The sequence below is a fragment of the Patiria miniata genome, unplaced genomic scaffold (genome assembly GCF_015706575.1).
Source record: "Patiria miniata isolate m_02_andy unplaced genomic scaffold, ASM1570657v1 HiC_scaffold_13, whole genome shotgun sequence".
Taxonomy (NCBI): domain Eukaryota; kingdom Metazoa; phylum Echinodermata; class Asteroidea; order Valvatida; family Asterinidae; genus Patiria; species Patiria miniata.
In genome coordinates, this window is record NW_024037051.1 from 3,213,715 (window position 1) to 3,230,057 (window position 16,343).

The following is a 16,343-nucleotide window of genomic DNA, read 5'->3' on the forward strand; positions in this document are numbered from 1 at the left end:
ACTTCTACATGGACTTAGTGTTTCAGGTAATGTTCCAAGAAGGAAAAGTCACAAAATATTTTTCGACATGGAAATAGAACCTGGCATCGCAATCGTCGTTTATCTTTGTTGCTTTACTGTTAGACAAATCGGTTTAACCAGGTACGACAGGTCGCCTTGGCAAACCCATGAACTCAAAGCCTTCGAGTCCATCGCGAGTTTCTTCAAGTAGTTTGCGTAAAGGATCCAGAATTTGACGCGTCCTCGAGCTGCATACGTCGCCTGCAAAATACCTCGCGAAGCCCCTTGCGGAATTGACGGTACTTGAAGGCGTAGATGACCGGATTGACGCAGCAATTAGCGGCCACCATCGCCACTGACAGCAGGTAGTACCACTCGTCGTAGTTGAGCTTCCAGCCGAGATTGAACATGAGAAAGATGACCTGGTTTGGGGTCCAGCACACCAGGAAGGTGATGAACACGATCCAGAGCATCTTGAATGTGTTACGTCTAGCTCGGAGTAGGGACTCCATCATACCTGCTGGTTGGGCGTTGCCCGCGTTGGATGCTCCGGCAGCTGAGCTGATGACGGACGGTGCCGGTCCCACCCTATCCGCTCCTCTCTTGAGCTCCACGCTGATGCGAATGTACGCGAACAGCATCACTGCCACCGGCACGATGTACTGCAGGACGGCCGTCAAGCCCCCGATGGCTTTCGACCGATACGCGGCATTCGAGACGCACTTACCGTCTTGCACCTTGAAAATGGTAAGGTTGTAGGACTTGAGAACTACCGCGATGATCCAGCACGACACAATGGCCACGCCAACTTTCAGTCTTGGGCGTTTGGCGAAGGCTGCTTGGTACTTGAACGGGTGCACAATGGCGAAGTACCGTTCCAGAGTCAACGACAACAGGTTGAACGTTGATATGATGAACAGGAGAAAAAGTACAAAGTTGGAGAACCAGACGTGGCACACCACCCACCCGAGGGCATTGCTGGGTACGGGGTCTGGTAGCGGGGTCTCGCTCTGCAGAAGCGTCGTTAATGAACCAAGAAGATCCACCACAGCTTGGTGGAAGATGAAGGCGTTGGTACGAGTCTGCATCGAGGAGACTTTACCGATGACAAGACAGACGAGACCGTTGCCCAAGGTGCCGACAATACCCACGATGGTCTTGAAGATACGCAGCCATAGAATCTCCTCCATGCTGGTTTATTTACTATGCACTCTGCGTTCTCTTGCAATAAAACCCATCAGCCCCTTTTGCGTCTATCTGCCGAGTGAAGCCGAGGCCCAACGTTTTTATAGGCCTAATAACCTACCACGTTAATCATTCATATTCCTGCGCCATCGTGTTTAATCGCGTGTGTAATACTAACAATCGTGTTCACGATGTCGGAATGACGTATAATGAAAAATCATCTGCTTCTTTTTTACGTCTGTCTGCTGAGACGATAAGCCGCGGCCCTGCCGCTTTTATAAATAACTTACCGGTACCTTGTCAATAATTCATATTCTTGCGCCATTGTATGCAATGTTGTGTGTGAAATGTTAGACATTTTGTTTTCGACATCGGAACGAAGCACTGAATAGATCCGAAGGGCATAATCTGTTGTAATCGTGGGACATTGTTGACAACTAAACCCTCATACGCATGTAATTATAAGCCAATTATGTGGAGTACCATAGGCCTCGTGGTCTGGTGTATTGAACTTATGATCTTAATTTTGGCTAAATCTGCAGGTTGTGGGTTCGAGTCCAGCCTGGGTATGTGGTGCGTGTGTCCTTGGGCAAGACACTTTGTCATATTAGTATATTCCATATTAGTAAATGGATACTTTTGAGGTAGAGATGGTCATGTATTTGATTTAGCGGATTTGCAACATTGGGCTGTATATATTCCCCAAGATATTTGGAAGTTTTCCTTGACCAAGTGAGCAGGGGTAGCGCCATGATGACCTGTTTGGTTGATATGCGCGCTATATAAATCGATATGATTATTACTATTATTATATCGAAATGTGATTGTTTTAATAACGAGCCCTCTATATGCACTATTATTTTTTTCATGTGAACAAATAAGTTGAGGAATGGCTGCAGCAAAGCACATGCCGAATCGCTTGGTACCTTGGTAGCATTTTACACGACGAGCTAAATGCTTCACGCTTGGTGGCGCACTCGTCGAGAAAAATACTAAACGCTTGGTGGCGCGCTCTAGGGCCTCTATTGTGAAATTATTGACCCGCCTGGTGACCAGGGTTTTTTTTTCTCTCCAAAACTTGTCTTCGTCTGTGCCTTCGGCTTCAACTTCTTTTTCTTGTGGTTCCCCTTATCAGCTAAGCCGGAGCAACACTCGGAACAGGATTGCTGTGGAGAAGGTTGCTCAGTCTAATTTTAGGTGCGAGTGGAAAGCAGCTTTGAACAGATCAAGGTTTGAGATAGATAGTTCCATAATAATTTCAAATTAAATGTCTGAACTAATAAGCCTAGTTGGGGTATGGCAGACATAACTGGAGGGCAGTGTTTGATTTGGGTAAAGTCTTTTGTATTTACTCAAACCAAACAGCGCCCTCCTTTTGTGTCCGCCTCCATCATTTGCAGCTATCCAAAAAGTAACTGACCCAGTTATTGTGGAAAAGCTTACTTGGTTTAAATATATAGTGGCACTAAACTCCCTGTGAAATTATTCTGGCATGCTGCCATTTCTAAGAAAACAATAAAAGAAATTAAAGACGGTCATTTCCAAAGATGCACACGCGCGTGCGGTTACTACAATCAGTCGGTTTAGTGCGTAACATCACTGCGTAGCTGCAATCAGCTGAATGAGAACGTGTCTCAGACGCTGATTTCGGGCGCAAGTCAAAAATCGAGATCATATAATATTGTTTTTCTCTGAATATACAGCATTGAGCTAAATCTTCATCAGGTTGGTTATTACGCACCCTTCTGTAGATTTTGAGTACTTTTGTTGCTTCAAACGAAAAAAAGAATCCACAAACGACAAATGATGTAGGCCCATCTACCCTTAAATAGGCTAATTGAATTGCACACACACAAAATGTGAAGAGACGCCGGTGTCACTAGGAATTGCTGCTCAGTCACCGTCTTCATGTGCGTGTATAACTAACAGCACAGGGACAGCTATGCAAAGAGAGAACAAATTCATTGTTTGTCCTCATGTACATCCTTTGTTGAGAACGTTCCTGAAACGCACGTCTGCGTGTGTGTGTAGTGCATTATTATAGGCAAAAAAGGAAACATAAAGCCTTATTAGACGTAAGGGCTAATTATGGCAAATAGGCCTACGACTGGTCGTGCACATTGGCCATACAAAAACAATACTGCATACATTGTGAGCTCAAAATGAAACAGAGCTTGCTTTGACGCCTTTGGACAAATTTACGGCGCGCGCGCGGTAGGTAATCGCTTTTCGATTGTCTTAAACTGCCTTTCTTGATGAGATAGAGGGGGCGGTCGTCACTTGCCTTCCATGATGAGTTCTATTTGATTGGTGCTTCATAGCACCGACAATGTTGTGACCTAAAATCGATGCAAATTGCCCCAATTCTATCTCTATCTGGGACTTAATATTAACAGCTTAACAAAAGAGTCAGTTAAGGAGAATACACGAGAAAGTGTGGATTCGTAGTTTAAGAATTCACGAGGCGCAAAGCGAAGCGCCGAGTGAATTCGTAAATTAAGAATCCACACTTGCGAGTGTATTCTTCGACTTAAACCATTGCGTCAAAAGAAGTATTGGCATTAATAGTGAGTGGAGATGAAAAGACTTGGGATAAATGTTGCAACCTGACGCCACTTCCGCGATTGTGTACAAAGTATATGGAGAGTCAAGATTTTTTTTAGAGTATTTCCTAACAAAATTGGAAATATTTCTCAGTCCCAGATTCATGTCTTATCATCATTTTTGCAATGAATGCCCTTCATTGAGATGATATATGGAGAAAACAGTGGCGTCAGGTTGCAACATTTGTCGCGGCTCCTTCCGTCGACAAATTGATAGTTCAGACGATGATTTCTTTCTGACTCGAAGTAGGTTTTGCAGTGACGGCGGAGTATCTGACAGTGAAGATGCATTGGTAATTTCGGAAGGACATTTTCGCGCATACGGTCCTATTAATGCTCATTATAGAGAACAATTGTCTGACGTGCACTGTTCAAAGTGTGGATTCGTAATTCCGAATCCATACTTTACTAAAGATTCTTCCTTCCGAATCCACACTTTGTGACCAGCGTAACAGATTCGTAGTTCCGAATCCACACTTTTAACAATAGTTTGACGTCATAGCAATGGTTTAAATTCTTGGTAATGCACTGTGAATACTAATAACCCGATGTTGCTGATCCCCATCGACTGCTCGCCACCATAATTTGCTTTATTCAGTTACCAGTGGCCTATTTCACGGCACCGCTAACCACACAAAGTTACTAAGCACAAACAAGTCTGGCTTTATAAAAGCAGGTAACCAGCCAAAACTCTGTCACGATTACAGCCGTTTCCTTGATGACGTTTGTTTGAGCAAGGTGAAACCATCTCAGGATTGCGAGACATGGTTGACGGAAACAAGGGACTCTGAGGAATATCTGACGTGCACCAGTACATGCTGTACCGAGGCTTTTAATTTGTTGATGCGCACACGTACATATAGGTAGAGGTAATGTCGCAAAATGCCATCATTTCGGAAACATTAGTTGGAGTCTAAGCAGGCCAAGGATTTACTGACAGTACACAACTTTTGCTCGGCGTAGCAATTTGTCTTTGTCACTGTCAATATTTGGATGGGTGCGAAGTTAATGAAATCTTGAGTCGGTCCCCTGCGTCATAAATTATCATCCCCCCCCCCCCCCAGTGCACACCCCCCATGCACCCCCCCCCCCCACACCCCGTTTCCTGAAAGCTAGATCTGCTCCTGCTCGGCGGTAAAATCCTCTGAAGACGACAAATCGGCAAAAAGAATTGTCCAAATGTTTTCACTTTGATCGGCGTCTGTCATGCATGGAAATACCAGAGAGTCAATTCCACGCCGCGCGCATCCCTTGTACAGTACAGCGCTACCTGAAGTGAGGGCGCTGTTCACATTTTAAAGCTCTGGCGGTTCGCTCGTACCCCCCCCCCCCCCCCCCCCCACCCCCTTCGCGGTACGCGAATATTTTATTTACACAATGGTACAGGGTACCCATTTTTCAGGCGACTTGAATCAAGAATATAGGATTGTAGAGCGCCGCGTACGGAAACACTACTTTCTGTGACAAAATGACACAAGGGCAAGGTTACATTTGGGCGAATTTTGCACATTTGGGTGGAAAGGGCTTAAGAATGACAAACAATCAATGGGATCCCTGTGCCTAAGGTAGATCTCCCCGATGTCAAGACAACATAATGTAAAGTGCTTTGATGTTAGTTAATAGCGCTATGTAAGAAAATTTTATTATTATTATTATAACATAATGAAATTAAAAAAAAATCTGAAAAAAAGTAAAACTGCTGCAAACTGCTTACTGACTGGATGGACCTGAAATATATAAATCTTAAAATTAATGTGGCCTGACGTTGCGAACTTAGCAAGTTCTTCTTCAGAGGCTAAAAGCCTCTTCTTCAGAGGCTAAAAAAAAATCTATTAAAAAAATAACAGTTAATTTGTTCTATTTACACTTCGCTAAACAAATGACAATATAAGGATAAAGCTGTCAGAATCTTGGCGTTTGTGCATTACCGTTTTAGTGCTGACGGGAATGAGAAGCATTGCAATGCTTCTTACTTTTTCCATGTAGATACAATTGTGATTGTTTCTTTTCACTTCAGTTCGATGTGAAACATCTCCACATCCTTGGAGTATTCGAATTTTATCTTGCCATGGACAATTAAAACCCTTACTTTGAGGTAAAATAGCTGCATACATAAGGTACTCTTTGATAAACGGCGAGGGCCGCTTCGGAAGGTTCTTTGGTCAAATGAATTTTTAATCAAATCACGCCCCAATAAAAGAACTCACCTCTGAAGGTAATTGCATAATTTGTCTCAATTTTTTTCTGAGTGGGGGACAAAACTGGTACCTCGGGATCTATTTTCACCTGCACAGCTTTTTAGCAGCCAACGTTTCTTCCTTTGGGGGGGGGGGGGGGGGGGGGGGGGGGGGGGGGAGGGGCTTTCTGTTTCCTGTGATCACAAACTTCATGTAATGAAAGGCGGAATGCATACGAGATTGTGTTGTTTTAACCGACTATTCGTGTCACAAATTTATAGCAATGTCAAACTCATTCAGAATTAAAGATCTAAAAATTAATGTGGCCTGACGTTGCGAACTTAGCAAGTTCTTCTTCAGAGGCTAAAACAGAAATGACAGAGGTACATACATTAACATGGGGGTGCACACAAACATGCAGGGCTGAAAAAAAGAAACACAAAAGGAGGATTAGGTGGGAAAGGTGTGGAAAGATGCAGGGGAGGGTGGATGAGAGAACAAAGAAACAAAGGGAGATGGCAAACCACAAGGGGTCTGGTGTAAACAGGGGAGGGACCAGAAAGGGGAAGGATCAAAGGTCACAGGGAGTGGGAACGGACAAAAGAGTGTGAGAGTGAAGGGGGATGATGCGGGGGGGGGGGACAGTATGGAGGTGGAAAGGGATGAAAGATGGGGGAAGATGGGTAAACACAAACAAGGAAGACCAGGTGGATTATCTGTAACAGAAGACAATGGAGGAAGAAAAGGATTAATCATTTCCAAGTTGGATGTTGAGACCATGTGGTTGAATAGTTCGAAGACGATTCATCCACACTTTCTCTCTGCTGAGGCGAACTGAGTCCTTGCGATGGCCAAGAGATTCAATGCCCTGCAAAATCATATCAGAAATGGAGTGGTTAGGCAGGTTGAAGTAATGACCAACAGGGGTGTCTAGTTTCTCGGTGTTGACCGTTGACCGGTGGGCATAGAAACGCTTCTTGAGCGTATTCTTAGTCTCACCTACATACTGCACTCCACAGACCCTGCAAGAAATGAGATATATGACATTAGAGGTGTTACAAGTGATGTTACCAATGGTTCTGTGGGTAGTGACAGAAGAGTGGCCAGAAAAGGAGTCAGACTCCTGGATATGAAATTAAAGAATTAAATGAAATATATACTTTTGGTAAATTTGGGACAGTCATACATACCGACCACCAAGAGACATGTAGAAACTCCTGCCAGAGCTTACAAATCTGATGGGCCTGAAACCCCCCTCCCAAAAAAATCCTGCATCCGCCCCAAAGTGGTCTACAACCAGCCAACAAGTCATTTGAAACCATAGAGCTATATTAAATTTAATATATCTCTATGTTTGAAACCTTTCTTGTTGACAGGTGCCCGCATTCACCATATCTAAGCCCAGTCACTGAACACAAGTGCCAACTGTAATTTCTTAACGTCCTGATGGAAATGTCGAGGCCATGAGGGATTAACCTCATTTCTTATCAAGAAGCAAGGCATAAGTTTGCTAAGCCTCTGAGAGTGCTTTTCAACAATTCCTTTCTGAAATGGGTTTTCCCTGACCACATGAAAATAGCAGAACCTTTTTATACAAATAGTAGTAAACACAGTACATGTATTTGTAACTATTAGACCCATATCAATATTGTTGTCTAAAATTTACGAAAAGTAAACACAGTATTTTGTATAGACCAATATCAATATTACCTGTGTTGTCTTTACGCTTTTGGTAACTAAGATATTCTCATTGGCAAAATGGAACATATTGGTGTCCGCGGCATTGCCTTGGATTGGTTCAGAAGTTACTTGAAATACGTAAAACAATATGTCGTGTTAATTCCTCAATATCGCAACATAAAACAAGTTCTTTCGGTGTACCTTAAGGTTCAGTACAACGACCATTATTGTTTCTCATTTACGTTAATGACATCTGTAATTAAACTAATACGGTTAAATTTTCCTTGTTTTTCAGACGATACAAATCTGCTGTTTAATCACGCAAACGTGAACACTGCTATGCACAACCTTAATATGGGCTTATAAATATAAGGGATTGGTTCTCATCATATCAGTTATCTATAAATCGTTTGAAGACTAATTATATAATTTCCATGGCAAGACAGAATAAGTATGACTGTGGTACCCCCATGTTGTTTAATGGGTTGCTTTGAATCAGGTCAAAGGTACCACGTTCCTTGGAATTTTACATTGATGAAAGTCTATCTTGGAACAAATATATAAAAAATGTTTTAGGTATGATCTTAAAGAACATTGGTGTGATGAACCTTTTGAGGTTGTTTTTAACAAGTACTATTCTTGTTACACGTTACAATTCCTTTGTCCTTTCATATTTCAATTATGGTATTCTTATTTCGGGTGGCGCAACTTCACAATGTAATAAACTGTTCTTATTACAAAGGAAAGCCGTCAGAATAATTACAAAAATCATCGTTCTTAGAGCGTAAATCTCCCTCATTTGCAGAATTACAAATACTGAAATTCAATGAACTGTACAGAATTAATTTGGGTAAATTGATGTTTACGTTTAAACATGAATTACCTCTAGATTTCAATAATATGTTAACTTTGTGTTCATTGGTATATTCATACGGGACTCGTGGGACATCCAAGGGTAATTTCTACATCAACTTTAACTGTACCTCAATATCAACAAATGATCTGACATCGAATGGCATATTGCTACACTGTTAAAAATGCCCGTAAAGTTACGGACTCCGTGAAGTGAAATATTCCGTATTTTCGGCGTAATTTTACGGAGGCTTTCCGTAAATGCAAATATTCATTATGCTAATAAGCGTGATTACAATCAACCACATCGGCCCAAACACCTGCACATAATATAGTACATATTGTACTTCCGGAACTTTTGCTGCAGGAAAACGGAACGCTTTTTTTCTTGCTGGCAGCAAAATTTCCGGAAAACTTTTTTCATTCCGTAAAATAAACAGACCTTTAACATGAGTTTGGACATGTGTACACGGTTGTGGGTGAAATAACAATATGTACTTAGATGTGTTATGTGTAGGTGTTTGGGCCGATGTGGTTGATTGTAATCACGCTAATTAGCATAATTAATATTTACATTTACGGAGTCCGTATATTTACGGGCATTTTTAACAGTGTATGGAGCAATTTAAAGGTAGCGTTGAAGGAGGCTATCACAATATATTCTTTCACAAGAAAACCGGCACAATTTCTTTTAAACGCACATAATGTACAACATGGAGAGATTCCCCAATATTGATGGCTTTAATGGCATTGTTTTTATACAAATATTGATCAAACCTTGTCTGCTCTCGCGTAACGCAATTATCGTAATGTCTGGTAGTAGTTTTGTGTTATTTTTGTATGTTTAGGATTTACCTTAAAAGCTTTTGCTTCATTATTATCCCTACACATATGGGTAATTAACCGATTTATTAATTACTTATCCAAATAATTGTAATAAATATACCGAAATTCGTGGGCGTAGGATCAGGTAAAATTGGGGTTAGGTGACATTAAAGATGGAAAAATATTGTGCACAAGTCTATGGGAATGTCTCCCAAATGACCGATTTCTCGTCATTGAATACACACTACTAATAATATTATTACAATGTATTTGTTGTTCAAAATGTAACTTTTACCAACATAAAAAAGTGTTCAAATCTACATAACTGGCAGGCGTCAGTCTTTGTGAATTGGTTAAACATTTTAACGTTTAAACAGTCTTTAAAATATTTTCTAAACGTTTACATAATTCAACAAAAATTCACATTCCTATTATTTTGAGTTAGGTATTTATCATTAGTGCCTATGAACATTTATTTACTGGTCGGCACTACTCCTATACGAGACTCAATCACATACAATTACCAGCGTGACGGAGAATGGTACCTAAAGGGGGGGGGGGGGAATTCCCATAGGGTTGTACACAATTTTACATTTCGGTGCATGAGAAATCTATCTAGCAACTAAAATACCCAAATTTTGCCTCAAAAGAGGAGTTGTGACATTAGGGAGCCATTGAAATGTCTCCTTAATGTCCGGTGTCTCCCTACGATATCACCTATGACGATAAATGACTCCTTAGGGATGCATTCAGAGAAATTATGCACAATTTACACATTCGAAACTTTAATAAGGAGAGTTTCAGCCGGAAGAAATTAGTGTTAAAATGCTGCGCCGCCACCTCTGCTAAAAGCCAGTGTGCTCAGCACGACTGCGTCGATAAAGGGAGCAATTTTAATTAAAAGCCTGTTTGCTTGCTTACTTCATGGCACCGTAACAGCTATCGCGCTGCTGCCTGTATTGGTTTTCTACAACGTTAAACATACACGTTGCGTACATGATTCTTTTGTCGTTGAGTTCTCAAGCTTCCCAACATTTCATCAATTCTGCCAGTAGTCCAGCGGATATGTGAAAAAAATTGTGCACTTTTGCATAAAAGTGTGAAACTTGTCACAGATGTTTATATCTATGCGAGAAAATGTTTTAGATGTGGAGCCATAGCAAATTTACCCTTTTAGGGGCGTGGCATACATTTAAAAAAGGGGGCAGGACTTGTCGTGCCCGCAGTGAAAACGGTTTTTCCCACTTGTTACAAAAGCAGGAAACTTTACAAAGACATAATTATATAGATTATTAGTGTTTTCCAGATTCGAAACACCACAAAAGTACCTTTTTGGGGGCGTGGCAGCCATTAAAAGAAAAGGGGGTTTAATTATTATGCCCACTTTGGAAAACATTGTGCCCATATTTCATGAACGAATAAAACGTCCAACAGACGTTTATATTCATGAGAAAAAAAATCCAGATGTGGAGCCATCTCGAACACACCCTTTTAGGGTCGTGGCCACCATATAAGAAAAAAAGGGGGCGGGGTTTTCATTATGCCCCCCCCCCGGAAATATTGTTCCCACAGTCATAGAGAAATGGAGTTTTCCACAGACATTGACATTCATGAGAAAACAATTCCAGATGTGGAGCCTGGATGAAACGGATCATGATACTAACATTAACACTCGTAAAAGTCCCAGCCCGGGTACCAGATTTGACCCAGAATCCGGGTTCTATTGGGCCCCACACTTTTCCGGGTCAAATGATACTTAAAATGACACTTCTCCGACTCATTTTCCGGGTCATTTTGACCTAGAAAAGTGTCATTTTGACCCGGAAAAGCGTTCGACCCTATACAACCCGAAGTCCGGGTCAAATAGACTTTTATCATGCTGCCACCATTTCACTCATGCTCCCTGTATCCAATAACAGTACCGAATGACAATTTTTTTGCGCAAAAAGGAAACAGACTATTTTTCCTTCCAGCCTCGCTTTGGTAACATTGATTTGAATAGGAAAAAATCTAATGGCTGCAACATGATATTGGTCTATTGTTATCATTATCATTTCTACACTGCTCAATTAAAAACAAAAGTTTGACTATGTTATTGCTCACAAACGAGCGTCTTGTGACATTATACATGCATTATTCTACTAGATATTACAAAAACAAAATGCCTTGTTTTGTTTTTATCTTCAAAACAACGCCAATCTCTTCTCGAGACGGATTTGCCGGAACTAGGACGAATTAGAATGCTACATTTACTGAATAACACTGATATAATGACATTTACCTATGCAATTTTAACATTTTAATTTATCACTCACACGAAACATGTTGTGTGACGAAACGAAGGTATAATTCGATTTAATATATCTAATACAAGTGTGAAAATAACCGGGGAAAATCTTTGCTATTGGGTATCGTGTCTTTATACAGCCGAGTGAAGACAGTGAACGTAAACGCGATAAAAGAGTGCACAAATCATAGCAAGGTTTAATACTCGAAATCCAATTGTAAGGAATATATTTTCCTCCTTTTCAATTTTAACGAGTCTATGAATGTTTAAAAAAGTGTAGTGTATTATTGTTCGTTCCGATGAAAGTTTTCAGGGATATTGCGACTTGAAAATGTAGAGATTATTTACAGTTCTTTTTTTCCAATCAAATGGGCTTATGCCTGTACTGGTAGGACTGATACCACGAGAAAATCCACACGTTAGAGTCTTCGAGTTCGTTGAAAAGTTATCGTGTTCTTTGCGTGAAGATTCGGTGTCGTATGAAATATAAACTCCTATAAAATCTGGTCTCCTTTACGTTATAATGGACTCTAACTACCAAACATGACCTTTCAAAATCCACTAAAGCATGCGCAGTACAACTAATGAGTCCGTATTTTACATACAGAGTGCAACTTTCACACTACAAGGGAATTCGACGTTTCCTCAACGTGCATGAGCTGCTTGCAAAATAGCTCGCGTAGCCCTTGCGGAATTGACGGTACTTGAAGGCATAGATGACCGGATTGACGCAGCAATTAGCGGCCACCATCGCCACTGACAGCAGGTAGTACCAATCGACGTTGAAGTTGAGCTTCCAGCCGAGATTGAACATGAGAAAGATGGTCTGGTTTGGGGTCCAGCACACGAGGAAGGTGATGAAGACGATCCAGAGCATCTTGAAGGTGTTACGTCTGGTTCGGAGTAGGGACTCCATCATACCTGCCGGTTGGGCGTTGCCCGCGTTGGATGCTCCGGCAGCTGAGCTGATGACGGACGGTGCCGGTCCCACCCTATCCGCTCCTCTCTTGAGCTCCACGCTGATGCGAATGTACGCGAACAGCATCACTGCCACCGGCACCATGTACTGCAGGACGGCAGTCAAACTTCCGATGACTTTAGAGCGATTCGCAGCATTCGAGATGCACTTACCGTCTTGCACCTTAAAGATGGTAAGGTTGTAGGACTTGAGAACAACCGCGATGATCCAGCATGCCGCAATGACTGCACCGACTTTAAGTCTTGGGTACTTGGCGAAGGCTGCTTGGTACTTGAATGGGTGCACGATGGCGAAGTACCGCTCCATGGTCAACGACAATAGGTTGAACGTTGATATGATGAACAGGAGAAAAATTACAAAGTTGGAGAACCAGATGTGGCACACTACCCACCCGAGAGCGTTGCTGGGCAAGGGGTCTGGTAGCGGGACCAAACTCTGCAGAAGCGTCGTTAACGAACCAAGAAGATCCACCACAGCTTGGTGGAAGATGAAGGCGTTGGTGCGAGTCTGCATCGATGAGACTTTACCGATGACAAGACAGACGAGACCGTTGCCCAAGATACCTACAATACCCACGATGGTCTTGAAAATACGCAGCCAAAGAATCTGCTCCATGGTGGTTTATTAACTGTGCACTTCGCTGTCTCTTGCTAAAAAACTCAGCCTCCTTTTTGCGTCTATCTGCCGAGCTGTGAAGCCGCGGCCCAGCTTTTAATAAGGCCGAATAACCTGCTACCTTAAAGTCATATTCTTGCGCCATCGTGTTCAATCACGTGCGTAATACTACAAATTCGGAACGAAGCATAATGATTAGCTCCGAAGGACATTATTAAACTGGGACATTATTAATTTCTGAAGCCTCTCACTATTGCAAAGCAATATCAAAATCTGATTAAAGGATTCGTTGTGAAAGAAAAAAATACTTGACGCACAGGTCTGGTGCCAAACACACAGTAATTATGAAAAAATTGGAGTAATACTTAGAAGGTGTCAAAAGCCCTATAAATGGCGCGATTTATTTGCAATTGTAGGTGCACAGTTTACGCGCAGTGCTTTGCTAGCTCCCAGATAGCCATTCCCCAGACTATAGTGACGGTCAATCACTTCTGCAAATGTGAAGGAAACGCAAACGTATCGTGGGTCTTCCGCTGTTTACAACACCTTACGACATCTCAGTTTGTGAAAGGGTTTAGCCGCTAAGTACCTGCGCCTTTTGGTATAGGACGGAGTGCAGAGGAGTGGATGTGACCATGACCGAACGCTTGGTGGCGTACTTTAGGGTCTCTTTTGTGAATCCCCGGTGTTGAAGAAGCAAGTTGTCATTGGAGCTAGATTGTTGATACGTGCCTCATTACAAAAGGGCTTTTTGCCTAAACAAACTCTTGCTCCAGAATCATGTGGATTTTTGAAAGCCTTAATGTCAGAAAGGATCAAGAACACAATTTTTGGTGGTTTTTTTTTTGGGGGGGGGGGGGCAAACCATTTTGGTCCCGAAAAAAGTAGGTCCAAACAATTTTCCACCCCAAATTTAATATAAAAAGCAAGGGGAGTGGGTGCAAATGTATTGCTTTAGTTTTGTGGGTTATGTACGCAATGGCAGCCTTTTTTTGCGACGTACTTGAACAAAAAAAACTCCACACATACACACAAATCGGGTTCCTATTTGTTTGTTTTTTTGGGGGGGGGGGGGTGGGGGCATGGCCCCCGTTGGTCCCTCCCCCTGGATCCACCGTTGATGTCAGAACGAAATGGAAAGACTTTGACGTGGGTAGAGGGCGCTTGTCAAATAAACTAAGAGTTCCTGTATTTTTTTTCCATTTTGGTGCCAATTTGGTGTCCTCACTTCCATGCAAATTGCCGCAAGTCTGGTAGGACTTAATTCTGTCGGCTGTGCAAAAGAATTTGCCCTTGGTATCGCACTATTATGAATATAACTCCATTGAGTTGATCCAACCAACTGCTGGGCATCATATTTGTGGCATTCATTTAGTGTTAAAGCCCCCGCCGCAAACGAGAGCTACCTGCTGAGCAAACAGTCTCCCGAAGCCGTTTGCTCAGCACGTAGCTCACCGTGTGCGGTGATTTTTTACTGAGTTGTAAGCCTCGCGAGGCCGTGAGGCAAATATCTATCCTGATTGATTTCTTTGGCCTCGAGAGACGAAAAACTCACCGTGTGCGGTCAACATGAGTAGATGGTCTTGAATGATTTTTTGCTCGGCATATAGCTCTTTTGTGCGGGGGGGGGGGGGGGGGCTTAAGTGGCATATAGCTCTTTTGTGCGGGGGGGGGGCTTGAGCTACGTGCTGAGATAAAGAGATTAGCCTATCAGTGAAAGCACATTATTCTTGTTTGTCGGCCGCGTGATTTCCAAAATGGGGACAAACGGCAGCATCAAAACATTTACTAAGTTTTTGTCGCGAAGAAAAGCACAAAACACAATAGCATGTCCGTTGTAAAGCCTGGTGTGATGATATCTGGCTGGTGTGCAATAATAAATGCATCAGTTTCACTTTCAGAATACCACTCACATCGAAAAGAGATTGCACACAAATGGACCAACGTTGCAGGTCGGCTTAAGTTTCCTTTAAAAAAATTCCACTTATATATGCTGAGTGTTTTGGCAGAGTGTCACCCCCCCCCCCGCCAAAGGAAAGAAAATCGATTACAGTATTGGATTTTCGGAGTAATTTTAATACATTTTTTTAACTTTCCGAACAATGAGTCCACCCAGTTTTGAGTTAAAAATGACTGACCTTTAAATGATTTATTAAATTGTGTCGATAACGAATGTTCAATATAAAATTACTGGTATTTACGATCACTAAACAAGTCATACTCTAAACATAGATATCCTTCAGTGTGGAGTCAATCACTAGTAGCCTTTTTACATGTACATGCATTTAATACTGCTATGTGATTTTGGTAATTGAAATGTCACAAAAATTAACTGAAAAAGTATCTCCCCTTTTAGCTTTTTTTTTTTTTTTTCTTTAACTTTACCCGTCAATTCCCGAGAATCAGTTCGCACCAATACCTAAATTTTACCTTTTTCCTGCAATCTATTGTGCTATTTTGAAAGAATTCAATACCCAGCATTATAAATAGCGAAACGTCCTCAGAAAATCAGTTAAACAATACGATCGAATTATCCGGGGGAAATATACTAAAAATGGACCAGTTACAATGTAATTCACTTATGCCGTTCTGCCTATACGTTGCCGAAGTATGAAGTCACTCCTCCGCAGTCAGATTGACTTCCTCACAAACAATTCATACGCAATCCTTATAATTCCAAGCAAGTTTCTTCACACGATCATAGACAGCAATTTTACATCCTACTTTTGTTGTGGAACTAATCTCTATAATTTTTAGAGATTAGTTCCAGAAAACGGTAGAGTATTTTGTAGCAGATTTTACCACATGGCAGTTATTATAACCACAGTTGTGCTTATTTTTGCTACCAAAGGAAATTTTAGCCAATTGTGAAACTTGGTTTCATAACCGCCATAGTGAAAACACATTGTTCACGTGGGGCGCTGCAGTACGGTGTGCGTGAAACAGTAACACAAACTTTAGACTGTTTCCCCCCCCCCCCCAAAAAAAAACCCCAATAAATATGGGCTCCGGTGGCTACAATCCTGGCCGAATCTCGCTGGGCCCCCACCCTCCCCGGCCCCCGTTCAATGTTGTCTCTCATTGCGCGGTGTGTGCTCCATCAGCTGGAGAGAACAACATTGGCCGGGGGAGCGGGTGAC

General features: G+C 42.0%; 2 protein-coding genes across 2 annotated transcripts; both read right to left on the minus strand.

Moving 5' to 3' along the window:
- Positions 1 to 203: 203 nt before the first annotated feature.
- LOC119719389 (galanin receptor 2b-like) lies at positions 204 to 1,190 on the minus strand. The gene has a single exon (XM_038188827.1). It carries the CDS (start codon positions 1,188 to 1,190, stop codon positions 204 to 206), a length of 987 nt encoding a protein of 328 aa, XP_038044755.1.
- Positions 1,191 to 12,226: 11,036 nt separating this feature from the next.
- LOC119721499 (neuromedin-U receptor 1-like) lies at positions 12,227 to 13,203 on the minus strand. Its single transcript, XM_038191575.1, is given in 2 exon segments — positions 12,227 to 12,291; positions 12,294 to 13,203. Coding segments are annotated over 2 exon segments (975 nt in total).
- Positions 13,204 to 16,343: the final 3,140 nt, after the last annotated feature.

Bases quoted from the DNA above. Each gene is read 5' to 3' on its own strand.
- LOC119719389 (XM_038188827.1), bottom strand. From the start codon at position 1,190: ATGGAGGAGATTCTATGGCTGCGTATCTTCAAGACCATCGTGGGTATT.